Raw genomic sequence first — 15491 nt, forward strand, 5'->3', positions numbered from 1 at the left:
AAGTCCTTTGGAGATGCTGAATCATCATTTAGGACCTGTCTTTTAAAGATGAGCTTAGCCAAAGATGTCAAAAGATGAGTACCAGGGCAAAGCGAGGTTGAACCTTCATGGGGTTTGCTACTGTTAGTACAGGGGTTCTCAGAAGCTTCATGTGATGTCAGTGTTGGCTGCAGGACTCTGGAACTTGGCATCAGATGCCAATGGTGAAGATGGTTCATCGTAAGAACAAGCCCAGAGGTGAGCAGCTCTCGAAGGCATTCCCCCACCTCCGTGCAGAAGCCTGTTGTTCCTGGCTGGCAGAGAGTCCCAGACACAGAGCTGGCAACTGTCATTGGAAAGGCATGCTTACCATGTGAATGCGTGGGTATTAGTCAATGGGAAAGGAGATGCCAAAAGAGCAGGGACACCGTGGGATGGAGGCCAGGTCCCGCCTTCAGATTGTGTGCCTTCCCCCGTAAGCCCTCACCCTGTCTGGCGCCAACCTCAACAGTTTAACCTGCTCCACAAACTGGAGGAGACAGTGTGGCCTCAAGTCATCTGTCACACCCTGGACTGCTTCTCCAGCTCACTGGGTGGAGGCCTTCCAGAAAGGCTCCTCATGACTGGGGACAGACAACCTGGCCCAGCTACAAGCTGCTTTTGACTTGGGGAACACACAGGCTTGCAGCCAACTGGAGACGGGTATAGAATGACACTCCCTCCACTTCCTCCCCTTACCTGCCCTTGTTAATGGCATGCTGGGGGCCTTGCTCCCTGAAATTTATTCACCGAGAACTGAGATGGGTATGCTGGCATTTCAGACAGGGCAAGCACCTTGCCCAAGCACTGACCCCTGGCTTGAAGAACCAGGATTGAAGCTAAAGCAGTATAGACTTCTAAGGATGAGAGGCAGCTCATTACTAACCTTCTTTCTCCCATTTATCTAACTCGTTGGCACTGTGCAATGTAGCTATGAGTCAGGTTCAAATACTGAACACTCCGGGAGGCAGAGAGGGCTGTTTCTCCAAGGAGATGGGTTTGCTCAGGGGCCTATGCTAAGCCTCAAGAGGACGAACGTATAGTTTAGTGTGTTCATGTGCATGTGAAAGGGAGCCTCGGGTAATGTTCCTCTGGTGCAGTCTCCCTTTTTTTAAAAGATAGGACCTCTCTTTGGCCTGGAAGTCACCAAGGAGTCTTGGCTACCTAGCCAGAGAACTCTAGGAATCCACCCATCTCTGCCAACCCAGGGCTGGGACATAACTGAACCATATTTGCTCTCAGGAACAATGTTACTTTCATTAGTGATTCCTAGGAAGCAAACACTGGCTCAGGAGTGGTCAACAGTATGCTGGGGTGACACTAAAAGGAAATGTTCCCAACTGGGTCGTTCTGTCCATAGCTGGTGTCATAGCAAAAGGCCAGAGTGTTTCTGGGTCCTCCCCGCTTTACCAGCTCCTGTGCTTTAACTCCTTAGGCGACAGTGAACGGGCGATACACTCGGTGACTGAGAAGACCTGTTTCCTTCATCGGCAGCATCACCCTTTGATTCTGACAGCCGCTTTATTACAGCAGCCCTGACTCATGGGTGTAATGGGGAAATCACTGAGTGTGACATTAGGCTGTGTTGCGGAGCTCTGGAGACATGTTCAAACACGGCCCAGCCAAGTGGGTACAGTGCTGTGCAAATCAGCCAATGCAGAAATCAACAGGGGTTTTCTTATTCTGGGGCGGGGTGGAGGGACCAGAAGACACAAGAGAAGTGTCTGCAATGTATTCCGGGTGGCAGTACTGGAAAGGGAGCCCTCGGCATTCAAGTCGGAGGTGATCCTATTTCCAGCTCCCAAACTTGATGAACACTGTAAGCCTATGTGGCCAGCTCAACTCCCTATGTTCAGGAGGCTTGGCTGAGGTCAAAATTTGCCCATAAGGGTTCAGGTCTATGATGGGCACCAGCGTGGACTGTGGAGGAAGCAGCCGAATGCACCCTGCCTCTGAATTAATGATGGTGCTACTCTATTCTGCCGGCACACAAAGCCTCTTGTTTCTAAGTGTGAACATGTGTGAGTACAGGTGAGTGCACATGAAAAGGCCAGAAGATAGACTTCAGGGCCATTCTTAGAAATGCTGCCCATGTCCTTTGAAATAGGTAATTCTCAGTGGCTTGGAGCTTGCCAGTTAGGCTAGACTGAATGGTCACCGAGCCCGAGAGGGGAATCAACCTGTCTCTGCCTCCTGTAGGTTCTGGGGCTTGAACTCTTGTGCTTACAAAGCAAGTTCTTTACCCACTGTGCTACCTCCCCAGACCACACCATGCATCCTGACCCTCGAGGACTCACTACATTCTGAGGCACTAGCGTTCAGTCGAGTTTGTCATCGACTACGAGGTAGCCCTTGGCTCTCGCTAGACTTTAATTCATCATTTCAACAGCTCCAAGAGTCATTTTAACCCGAAACTACTATAGTTTCACTAGGGGGTCTTCGAAGCAGAGTAGCTTTCGTACCCCAAAAATTTCTTTTCCTTCTGCTACGGGAAGCATGGGATGGGCGGGTGCTACACCAAGCTGGCCCAAGTAATGGTTTAAGTTCCTATTTCCTCCACAGGAAATGCAAAAGCACAGACAAGCCAGAGAACTCTCAGTTCTGACTTTAGCCCTGGGGCTTGGACGCCGGCCCTGACTTCCCAGCCACTAGACGGTTATAAAGACGAAAGAAAAAAACATGCACGAAAAAGCCTGACAACTGAGCTCTACACCAAGAACAGACAGCAGGAGGAAGGCAGAATTAGAATGGAGGGAAATTACATGAAGTGTAATAAACATCTTTCAAGATGGAAAGGACTTCATAGTCTGGTTATAACTCTTTTGGGAAGCTCATTTCAAAGTCTGGCTTAGCATATCTAGAACATTCCAGAAGCTTCCCAGGGCTCCAGGTGAGCCACAGAATGGTAGTTTCTTAAGATGAAATTAGCAAGACAAAACACCCCCCTCACCTAAAGAAGGTCATATACAGCTTGCTGGGAAAGTCACTACAGTGAGACAGTGGCTCCCAGCGCCACTACTGGGCTTTGAAGAATATAAATGCTTAAGGACAGAAACAGAAATCCTTTTGCACAACAGTTACTTTATAATCACCATGCCTGGCCTCCTGGAGACAAGCAGCAGCAGATTTTTTTTTCAGCAGCCCCCTCCCCCCAAAGTGACCATCACCATGAGACTACTCAAAGCACATGCCACCCACTTCACATGGAGCCAGTTCCTGAATGTCACCTGGCAGTTACTCAGTGATACCTCCCAAGATTGTGTTACTTGGTACTTGATACCGAGTGGGTATTGACCGTGACTACTAGACCTTCTCAGGAGCCTGTGTCACCTTCATTAACACTCGTGGCCACCATGAGTGGAGGCCTTGTTCTGTAGTTTTCCTTACTGACAGAACCAAGGGAACCTTAGCAGTTAGGTTGGTTCTCCCAGCTCCACTCCAATGGAACAAAACCGAGTTCTGGACAGTGATGTGTGTATGTCAAGCTGTAACAGGAGGAGTTATAGGAATGATTTTAATAAATTAGGGTGACTCCACGCTGCAGCTCAGCACAGCAGCTGATCAGACTGCTAGGTGTGGGGCCCCCTTACACTAGTGTGGAACAGGATTCAAGTACTGTCACCGCTCCGTCTGGATTTCCGGTACTGAGAATCCACTTCCCCCAGTTCCCAGGAGAACAGAGTGCACTATACACTCCCAAGAGATGTCATATAAGGGGGACAGTGGCTACTTTTGCTCAAAAAACTAAACTAAATCCAAGAGCTTACGTGACTTCACCCCAACAAGGAATACTGAAATATATCTCAGCAGAAACTGCTCTTAAAACAATGCTAGGACTCTATGTGTAGGCTGACATGCATTCTTGTTGCTTATGTGTGCTGCAAATTCTGTCTCTGTCACAAGAGTCCTGCTTAAAATTTACAATTAGATTGATGATGACTTTATTAAAGTACAACTCCTGCAGACACAATAAATGTCTAAATACTGACAGGCGATTCCTGCTCGGAACATAAACCTATGCTTCAGTCCCAGACTCTGTGGTTCCCTAAAGGCATTACAGTTTTGCTCTATCCACCAACTTGTGAGCACTTAATCGAAGGATGCCCGGAGAAGCGGCTTCTTTAGCAAGCTTTCGGCTCTGGTTTATTTATTAGCTGAACACTATAGTCTTAAGGTGTCTCCATTTCTTGTGACATCTGCCTGGATTTCTCATCACTTTCCATCAGAGGCTTAAGAGAAACATCAAGCCAGCGCAAGTGGGGCAGAAAACATGAAGATTTTTCAAGACCCTCATGGCTCAAATTGGTTTTTGGAATTGCATAATTTAATGCAATCACCTAAACTTAATCCTGCCTCACTCTAGTCCTCAGGGTTAGTCAGAAAGTAAGGGAAATTTACCGAGACCCTTAAGGCCCTGAACACTCGTTATAATACGAGAAGGGGAAAGCTGGTTTAGTTCTCAGCACATGACAGCTCACAACTGTTCAAAGCAAAGGCAGGCATGCACTGCACCTATATAAACACAGGCAAAACTCACAAGGCAAACTTCAAATAATCGTAAAGAAAACATAGGCAGATCTGAGTTTGCATGGAAAGCAGTTTGCTGAGGTTGGAGGAGCCTCTCCTGACCTTCCTTTGGGATTAATACTCAGCTGACTATGGTCTTCTCTCAGTCTTTAGATGAGTTAAGAATCACCATCAAATGCAAAAGGTGAGATGCTAACAAACTTGATCATATGCGAGTGTGCTTGGTTCTTACTTCGGTCAATTGTTGATCAAGTAAAAGGTTCCCTAGAGAATGTCAGTGTGATGACAAACTGCCTAGTCTGAAGGGAAGGACAGAAGGACAAGGGAGGAGGGGGGGTAGAACTGTCCTCCAGGTTAGCCCCTCAGCCATAGTGTTCCTTTAGAAGAAATGAAACTGAAACCTACAAAGATGATCTAAAGGGACCGGAAAGCAACCCTAATAATTCTGGAAGAGGAAAGGGACACTGGGGAGGTCAAACAAGTAAGGGACGAGCACTGGGTACAGAACAGTGGCCCCCAAGGCACAACTGAGACTAGTTTACAGGAGCTGATGTCCTCCCTAATCACACAGTCACAAACCCCAAGTTTTGTCTTATTTTTTTCCTGTATGATACTGCTTTCACCCTCAACCCGGATCTCTTATGTGGTATTCCACAGCAGTGTTCACTTAAGGTTCCGGGTGAAGCAGGCCTGTGACGGGTAGCCTCAAGATATAGAAAAGAAACTTAAGGGTCCTACCTTGGAATCAGCATAAGCCTAAGGAGGATGTGGCTGTCCCTGCTCCGCTACTGCCGCCAGTGCACACATCCCTAAGTCCCTGATTTGGAGTTCAGGAATGACTCCTGCAGAGCTCTGGCTCTCCAGTCCTGTCCTGCAGAATGGTCATTAGGCACCAGGAGACTCAAGAACCCACAGAGCCCCACAGACTAAGCTACAAACCCAAATCTTGTGTGCGCTGAGATTAGCCAGAATGGTTAAAGTGGAGACCGCCTGTCCAGCACCCCTGGGTCTCATAGTCTATGTGGAATAGAGTTTGGTAAGGGAGGGCTCAAGCGAATTGCAGAAGCCCTGGGCTAGGCCAGAAGGGATGTGGTTCTCTCATAATGGTCTATCCACACATGCTAGCAGAAATGTTCTCAGGCTGGTGTCAGGGAAGAAAGGCTACCAGAGACGACCATTGTCTTGGCCTTCAGGCAAGTCCAAAGGACACCTGAAAGGTGGCCTGGTTATTCACATAATCTTCTACATCTACCTGGGTTTTAATCCAATTTCAAAGTAAACTGCCCTCTATGAAGATTCTTATAGACAAGTCAAAATGAACCTCATTATCCAACCAAATGCCACAAGTCTAAAATGAGCTTTGATATCAGTAAGCATTTTGATCCAAGTATGAACATCTGCATTTCTGAGACAGCGACACTCAAACATAAAATTGGTTATATCTTTCCTGTCACCCAGTTTTGGGACAATACTCCAAATGTTAAGATTTTTAATTACCATTTAATTTAATTTAATTAAGAGGAAAGACCGCTAGGGAAACACAGGCTCACAGGAGCTTCGCTCATTTTGAGACGGGCCCTTTCTCGGCTCAAACTCAGGTCTGCCCCCCTCTGCCTCCTGAACGTTGGCACTAATGCCCTGCGGTGCTACACCTTTCCTGGGCTGGTGTTAAAACTAAGTTGACTCTAGAAACTTTTCTTGCCAGGAAATATCATTCACAAGTAAGTCTGAAATAGCCATCATGGGATTCATCACTGGAGATGACACGAGGTGCCTTCAGAAGGCTCCAGTAACTGAGCTTTCTAAGGTTTGGAAAACATTCCGCTCCGGAATGGAGCAGCCCCTCCAGATGCATTATTCTCATGCTCCACAAGGTATTTCCTAATCCAGCTAAGTGTCTACCATCAAAGAGGAATCAACTACAATTAGGAAGACTCAGCTGATGCCACACAGACACAGGTGGAGAGAGGTCCCAGGCCAATGGCTCAGCCTACAAGGTCCAAGTGGCCTGTTTCCCCTTTATGGACAAAATACAGTCCTTTCACAAGTGTTTACAAAGTATTTATTAGTTACAATGATATTGAATGTATCATCCAATTCTCCCCTAGTTATCAAGTAACTAAATAACATGGAAAAATGACCTTTCTCAGATATCTGACAGAGGATGTATCCATGCTAAAAAGACAAGGTAGCAAACATCACTCCTGTGTCTGTAATAAACTCTGTCAAGGCTACATTGGTTAAAATCAACAAACAATCCCTTTTGTATGTCAAATTATAAATTTTAATGTTTTCATTAGAATAATCTTTATAGCACTTTAAGACAAGAAGCAATAAAACAGCTAACAGCAAACTCCAGTACAGCAGACACTGTCTGGATTAACAATGCAAACACAGATGTAAGCTGTAAATCACATAATACAATTGAAGCACCCAAAACAATTTAAATAATTTTAAATATTTTATTTTTAAACTGCTACAAATGCTGTATACAGTATTCCAACATAAAGTCTCCTTAACAGAAATGTAACAAAATGGGAATGATAGTGAAAGGTTAAAGTGGCACAAATTCATCAAACAAGTATTAAACTACAAATTTTAAGAGGTAGATTACTTTTAAGCTTGAGTACAAAACACAGTATGAATAAAATATAGCCATTTTCCACCACCTCAGTCATTAATCTGGGGGAAGCATCAGCACTCATGAAGAAGTGCTGACCGGATTCAACAGAAGGGGCCGATCTGTTGCTCTGAATCTACTGAGACAAGAGTAAGGCCTGGTGTGCACATACAAACAACTAGACAGGACTGGATGCTTTCCGTGCTGATATTCTGCTACATAGCATCTCATAATATAATAGCTATGAATCAATGCCCAACAGTGAGAGGCTGGTGTCCAGTTGGACACATAAACAGCACTAACAGAGGCGTGAGAGCCCTATCCAATCTGTGTCCACTGCATTCTTCTGCCAAGCTGCTTATGGTTTTTCTTAAAGGAGAGAGGGATAGGGATCAACTAAATGCCTCTCTGTATAAATCACAGGAAAGAAAGGCATCAGGGGTTGGTGTAAGCAAGCGTTTTGAAGTGGGTACACCCAATCTGTCATCCCTGAAACTAGGACCACTGATAAGACAAGGGCACTTGCTTTGCAAGGTTCAGTTCAAATTGCTCTTAGCTGCTCTCTGCCAGACTCAAGGCCACACTCAGGGCTGAGTTGCCAGTCAGGTGATGAGGAAGAGCCAGTCCATCTAGCCCATCTTATGGCGCCCTTCTCTTTGGATCTCAGTTTCCTGAGAGCCCAGCACACACGTGAGCTCCGCAAAGAGAAGGATGCCTGACACTAACCAGGGCAAGAAGCCTGCCGGTAAGCAGCTGTATGTTACAGCTTTTGAGTCAGCTTCAAATGGTCTTGCAAGCTGGGTAGATTTCGTATCCTTTGCCGTAGTGCTTATCCTAAGTTGAGCATGCAATATCTTTTAGTCAGTTAAGGGTTGTTTTTGTGGGGGGAACTTTTCTACAGGAAGTTCCTAGAAAATAAGAAAACTGAAGATAAATGACAACATACACAACCTTGTATGAACTGACCATATTAAAGAAAAAGGTGAAGAGACTGTAAGACAAATGTCACCAAGACAGAAACACATAAACAACTCTCATAGTTAGGCAACTCTACTCCTGCTCCAAAGACACAGGGCTGTTTCCCACCCACGGTATGCAGGGGGGAATAGGGGTGTTTTGTTAACTCAGTACCTGGTGGTGGCAGTGGAGAACCTGTCCTGGCTTCTCTAGCCTTCTAACTTTTGGACATGGGCTGGGAAAAAATGGAAACATTGCTTGGACAGAGCAGCTCTTTGGATTACAGAACATGGGAAGAGTCTGCTCTCCTCTCTGGAAAGGAGTTTTCAGCAACTGATCCAAAGGCAGTAGCAAGAAGAAATCATAGTTTGCTAGAATCAACAAGCAGGGGAGGAGCAAGCTACGTGTTCTGCAGAGCTGAGGACAGTTAATCACACAGCACACGGAGTTCCATGCATGACAGCTCCTTGCACCATGGAGTCTCCTCTAAGCCAACTGAAACAACACTGGAGCTGAGGACCACTGTCAGTTAACATTCCTCCCTAGTCAGCACAAACCCACAAACACTGAGAATGAGCTCAGGCTGGTCTGTAGCAGCCCTGAGGCAGAGGATACCTGGCGTATGGATGCCGGCAGCCAGGAATCCTACTGTTGTCTGTTTGCTGGGGGTAATAATGACTGAAACACTCTCTGCAGAAATGCCCACTTTTATGTCTAGATAGTCAAACACTATGTCCAATTGGAATTTGGGTTTCTAATTGTCCAAAATAACTCACAAGGTCATGGTCTCTCGGCTAAGTGTCTTGGATGATGTCCCTTAACCTGTAGATCTGTCTACAACACAGGGGCAGTGACTTAAAGGGAGTGGATTAGTCATTAGGAACAGCTCACTGTGTCTGTTACTGAGCATACTACTTAGGATTCCTTATTTATCTATAGCTTTAAGTGGCACTTTTTAGGCCAACTTTAACTCCAGCAATCTAATTCTGCTAACTATCAAAATAGTTTAAAATCTACTGGAGCAGGAAAAAAGACACATTTTGAGGCATGTTAGCCTTAGGGAGTCTTTAAAACACCAGATAAAAGTGAGTGAACTTTAAACATGCACTCAGCTTTTAAATTTTCATACATTTACCCCTGAAAAGTCTACAGGATCCAGTACAAAACAGTTACTTCTTTTAGAAAACAGTAGAAGAAAGTACATTCTAAAACACCAATAACTTGTACGGTAACCCATGAGAATGGTGATTCAATAATGTTAAGTTGGTGTGGAATCCTCCCTAGAACAGAGAGGCCAGTGACAAGTAAGGAGCGCTGATGGCTGAAAATAGTGCTTTTTTTTGTCACCATAGCCAACTCAACAATGTTGCCCAAGCATCTGCATGGCTAAACATGACCAGATCAATAGCAACTAACACTCAGCATGTTTTTAAGTACCTTCAAAAAAAAAAATCTCAGTCCTTCAGCCCTACAGGAAACTGTTGACACCCTTGTGCCCACTGTCTAGGGGTTTCTTTTGCTATGCTTCAAGACACACAGCACCAAGAACTCTAGTGACACTGGAACCTTGGTATGCTTAGGTATTCTTCACAAGTCACTCCACAGCTGTCCCTAAATCTGTTTGCTTCCAACACCCAGAATTACACCATGACAACCCAGAATCAAGACAGGCTGCATAGGTATCTTTGCAGAGTAGCCTTCTGATGGCCACTGACCTATGGACGTTATTTGGGAGTAAGAAGGAATTCCACATATATAGCCACTCAGCTTGAGAAGTCAATATAACGGACCACACTAGGGTCACAACACTCTGTCCCTGAGAACCGTATAAATAAGGGGAGACTATGGAATAAGGCAGTAAGGTCAGCTCAGATCTAAAATGAGACCTATCATTACAGGAGAAGCACTGAGCCCCAGGGCCTGGCCTGCTCTTCTTCCCCCATTAGAACCTCGATTGCTGATCTCACAATGGCTGTAGGCAGAGAGCTGGAGAGGAATATAAGGCATTTTAAGATATATGGTTATTTTAAGCAATGTGGAGAAAATTTTAAGTTTAAACACTAGCAAATGGAAGCATTAGTAACAGTTTTAGACATTAATAACTATGCTTAAGTCACAAACTATTAAACAAGAGTGCACTGCGGTTGCTAATGGACTTGTGACCCACTTAACCCCAAGGAGCAATGTAGGGCCAGGAACCAACACAAGCAGCACTGCAACACTGCCCAAGATGTAAATTAAGAGAACTTCATCTCTTCACACAGGGAACTGGGTTCAAGTTCTATCCAGAAATTAAAGAAATGGTACCACTCTGTGAGTAGTAAGTCTGAAATAAAATGTATTTATTCATTTGTACAGCAGCCAAAGCAGCAAGGGTACACTACAAATTAAGCAACTGCCACTGCTAAAATGCTCATGTCAGTATTTTATGGGAGGACAGATCCTCCAGGCCAGCTACTACTCCAGCAGTCCTCACCTCCCCGAGCTCTGGGCTTACCTGAAGTCCTTCAGCTCATGCCTGGCACTGCTGTCCTCTCTCCTGCTCTCACTCAGGTCCGCAGCAGCTGCCAGCTGAAGGCTTCGGGTGATTGGGCCCCCGCTCCGCTCTCTAGATTTGACTATGAACCGGTCTGTTCTTTTCTTACTGGCCAAGGCAGTCTTGCTCTGCAGAACAGCTTTGCTCTTCTGCACTCTCACATGCAGGCTTCGGGATGATTTGCTTGAGAGCTGAGTAGAATGACTCTTGGCAACAGCTTTGGATTTTTTGCCCTCAACGTGAGTAATTTTGGCCATTCTTATGGGACTGGAATTCCTCAAGGATGAAGAGCTTGCTTTTTTGGATTTGACTGAAGCTGCAAATTTGACATTCTGTCTGGATCTGAAGGAGGAGGAGGGCAGTGAGGCTTGGGCAGGGCCGGTACTCCGAGCTCTGGTCTTGCCCAAGGGTGCCTGCATGCTCTGCATCTTGATCTCTGCATCTGCAGTCCGCCTTCGGGAGTTGCTGCTGCTGCTGCTGCTTCTGTCACTGCTAGCAGATGATGCATGGCCACCTTTCTTAGATGAATGGGAAACTTTTCTTTTGGAAGGAGAAAGGGGTTTTTTGGGACAGCTGAAAGCGGCATGCTTATTCAGGCTGCCGATGTATGTGAACTCCCTGTCACAATAAGGGCAGATGTGTGAGGAGGCCTCGGGAGTATCTCTCTGGTCTGCCTTCTGCTTTGCAGATCTGTTCTTCTGAAGGATTGCTTTCTGTACCAGCTGATTTTTCTTCTTCAGCGCACTTAACTTGAGCTTATTTGGAGACATTTTGCCGAGTTCAACATTGAAGCTCAGTCTCTTGGGCTGCCCCATCCGTCTGAAGGCATTTTTCCCAGAGTTGTCTAAAACCACCATTCCATTTTTGGGCTGCACAGTTTGTTTCAGGGGCACTGGGTTTTTCTTAGGGGTGTACCTCTTCTTGTCACTTGCAGACGCACACGCCAGGATATGCTTATGCAGCTCAGGCATGTTATCAACACCCTTTCCACACTTTGTGCAGCGAATGGCAGTAGTGAAAGTCTGTGGAATATTGTGGGTGGTGAAGTTTGTGGCTGTCACCCCAATCCCCATAGGGTTTCGATGGTGGTACTGAAATGGAGGTGGTTTAAAGCTCGGGTAGTGCTGGTTGAGACCAAGTCGAACATCTGGATCTTTTGTCTTTATCCCAGAAGCCATTATTTTGATGGTTGTGTAAAGCTCTTCAGAGGAATCATTTAACTCCTCCTCTCTAGAAGTTTCCAAAGGCTCTTCTGGCAAACTTGGCATGTGCTCCAGATGGGCCTTGCTGGGATCTGTGAAGTTCTGGGGCCTCAGGGTCCCGCTTTCAAACTCATGGTGTGTGCACACCTCATCTGGGTGGAGGTCACGCTGGTGCTGCTGCAAGTTGCATAAGAAGGCAAACTCTTTCTTACATACAGAACACACAAAGATATTCCCGACTCCATGAAGCAGAAATCGATGCTCTGACAGATCAGTCTTACCCTTAAAAAGCTGCACACAAAACTCACATTTGAAGGGCCATTCTTCAGCATGAACAGATAAATGTTTGGTTAGGTCTTTAATGGAAAGAAAAGGTGATTCACAGACATTGCAAACAAAGTTTTTGCTGAATGTCTCTTGGACAACACTCTGTCCACCTGCAGGTGGGGCCTCTTCCTTGGGTTTCAGACCTCCACTCTCTGACTCCTCCTGTTTGAACGTTATTGCAGGGAGAGACGCTTCCAGGTTGTCCCCAGAGGAAACCACAGATGACACTGCTGAGAGAGGGGGTGGTGAGGGGGAGGTGGAGGAGCATGAAGAAGAAGAGAAGGAGGAGGAGGAAGAGGAAGAAAGTGTTGGAGGACCAGGTGAAGCAGCAGACATGAGTGGCTCCACAGGAGGGATGGGAGAGGGGGAGGGGGATACTGTTGGGGAAAGAATGGGAAGAGGAGACTGAGCAGTGGCCTGTGAGAATGGAGAGGGGCACTGCTGAGGAGAGGCATCAGGAGAGGGGTGGGAGAGAGGAACAGTCGGAAGGAGGGGAGGTGGTGGAGTAGCAACAGTTAACACAGGAGGGCAGGGGGGAGGGGAAGAAGGCTCTGTGGGAGTCAAGAGAGGAGGCAGCTGACCAGAAGGCAGGGAAGCTGTCTGGAGAGAGGGTGATGAAGGGCCAACAACTTCAGGTGGAGACTCAGCAGTGGGGGCTGAGCAACTCGAGTTAGGACCAAGTTCAGGATCTGGCTGTGTGTCTGGGGATTTACAAGGACTCGGGCTCCTGGTCACCTCTGCTGTGGTTTCTGTAGGTAAGCTAACACCATTATACTCATTGAGAAGAACCTTTTGTAGCATGCAGGTGGTTGGCTTTTTCTTTTTTGCAGCTGGCTGTGCCAGATGGTTCTCTTTGAATTCCTTGCCTTCAGAATCACAAGGCTTTTTATGCACACTGAGATCCAATACAGATTCCCATGGGACTGGAGTCTTGCCTGTGCCCTCTGATTTCTGTTTAACCCCGCTGGATAAATCCAATGGTTGTTGGTTGCACACACTGCTAAAAGTAGAATTGGCTGCCCATTCTTTTGGTATTTTGTATTCGTCAAAGCAAGGAGGGCTTCCAGTTTCTTTCTCATCTCTCCCAGACAAACTCCATGCTGGGGAGTCACTGCAACTTTCTAACTTGGGTTTCTTAGAAGTCAGAACTGTGTCTGTCCATCCTGTTTTCCCATCATTTGGTTTTCCAAAGTCTCGAAGGGCAGGGCTGTGCTGTGGAGAACTGGGTGGAGAGCTGGTGCGTCTCTTAAACCTACTAGAAGTCACAGGTAACATGGATGCAGGAGCAGATACACACACGGGACCTAACTTAGGAATCTCAGCTGCTGAGATCCCGGCAGGAGGAGTCAGCTTGTCCTGGGTCTGAAGAAGCTGCTTGAGCTTTGAAGACAAATAGACACCCTTCTCTTTATGGAAAGATACCACCTCAGTTGTTGATATGCTCAGAGGCAGACTTAAGGAACAAGACGGTGCCGTGGAATCAGAATCTGTCTCCGCTTTAATTTTGGGGAGCACAGGTGGACTGGCAGTCCTCCGTTTTTTAGACTCACAATTTGTGCTGCTGGGGGATTCTTTGAGAAGATCATCTGACACAGAGACCTGAGTGCTCTTTATATTTTGAGTAATCTCCACAGTTACTGGAGTAAGCAGACAATCTATGCCATACAAATGTGCAGAATTAGATTCCATCTCAATCACATCACAATTACTAGTGCTGTTGTTGGTCTGAATTTTACCGTCAATATAGTAATTTAGGTTCTCAGAGATGTTGCTAGAAATGTCCATGATGTACACATCATCTGTTTCCCCTTCCTCCTCTGGCTCTGTGCTTGGTACATAGACATTCTGGGAGGGTGGGGCCTGCTCTGCTGGTGGCTGCGGCTCTTCCAGGAGTCCTCCTTTTCGCCTGACACCTTTGGGAATCAGGTGGCGTTCATGAACTCTACGCTGATGTCGTCTCATATTGGTGTGAGTTCCAAATACCTTTTTGCAGTATTTGCACGGATGAAGTTCTTTAACTTCACCATTTTCTTCCACAAATGATGAATTCACTATTTCCTGTGAAGTTTTGTCTGAGTTCAATATCAAACATTCTTGCCCAAGTTGAGGTGGGCTTGACTCAGCTTTAGAAGTAACATTTTCCCCCTTGCCATCATCTGGATCCTCTGAGGGCTGTAACGTCATACTGGGCCTTCTCTTCAACCCAGTTTCGTGGCGACGTTCATGTCGCCTCCTGTTAATCTGTGTGCCAAATGGTTTTCCACAGTACTTGCACTTGAAAGCATGATTGATTGTGGAAATGTGGATGTGCATGTGACGCTCTAGCCCCTGCTTCGTTGCAAATTTTCTTTCACAGTGCTGACACGGAAACATAAACGTCTCAAGCACATCACCGCTGGCCTCCTCTCTAGCCCTGGGGATGTGAAGAGGAGGAGTCACATCTGGAGAGTCTTCGGAAATTTCATTTGACATGCTCTGTGTCTCTTCTAATAAATCTTCTGGCTTTTCTTCACACCGTATTTCTGGCTCTTTTACTGAGCTTTCATTAGGTATGTTTGCTTCTTCCTCCCCATCTTCTCCCAACTCCTCCTCCTCCTCTTCTTCCTCCAGCTCCTCTTCCTCCTCCTCTTCCTCTATATCATTGACCTCATAGTCTGTGACTTCTTGTTTCCCATCTTCCTCTGGCTGTGACTCGCAGGCAGGGAGAGGGATGGCCACCTGTGGAACTGCGTCTTGGCTTACCACCTCTGGCAGAAGGGCTGGCTGCTCAGGTGCAGAAGCCAAAGGCTTCTCATCCTCTTCTTTTGAACCTAAGATGCACAGAGGAAGAAGCACAGAAATAAAGGCATAGTAGCTGCTGTGTAATCAACTCCTAAGACTCTACTGCTGGAAGCTGATAAGATATGTGAACAAAAATAGTTCATTTGGAGGTTGAACTGGGTGCAAATTCCTTCCACTGATTTAAATAAAGGGGACTGCTGAGGACTGGGCAACACTCTGGATACATAACAGGATAAGCATGTCCACAGGGTACTAAGCTTTTCTGTTCATAAAAACTAGTGCCTTACAACTGTGTTGGAATAGCCAGTATCAACCAATGAGTCTGGCTGCAAATTCAATTTCTTTGTACCTGAAGAATGGAACTTGTTCTAGATAATGAAATCTACTCTTCTAGTCAAAGAAAGACACTTTCTATCTCTTAGAAAACTAAGAAGTACTTTACTGAATAAAACAGCAATTTCCAATCACTTGTGAGTTTATGCTCATTCCCACCTGAATTAGACAAGCCAGAGAGGGCTTGCTA

General features: G+C 46.1%; 1 protein-coding gene across 3 annotated transcripts in view; it reads right to left on the reverse strand.

Annotated features, from left to right (window-relative positions):
• The window catches only part of PRDM2 (PR/SET domain 2), a 59730-nt gene that overhangs the window by 13222 nt on the left and 31017 nt on the right, over positions 1-15491 (reverse strand). For 2 of the 3 annotated variants that reach the window (XM_080921437.1, XM_080921439.1), the window contains one exon: positions 10620-14997. In XM_080921437.1, coding sequence (XP_080777563.1) covers positions 10620-14997 — 4378 coding nt within the window. Of the gene's footprint in view, positions 1-6980; positions 8074-10619; positions 14998-15491 lie in introns of those variants that run through there. The other variant, XM_080921438.1, reaches the window with a different exon arrangement.

This window comes from Micromys minutus (genome assembly GCF_963924665.1).
Source record: "Micromys minutus genome assembly, chromosome: 9".
NCBI classification, from domain to species: Eukaryota; Metazoa; Chordata; class Mammalia; order Rodentia; family Muridae; genus Micromys; species Micromys minutus.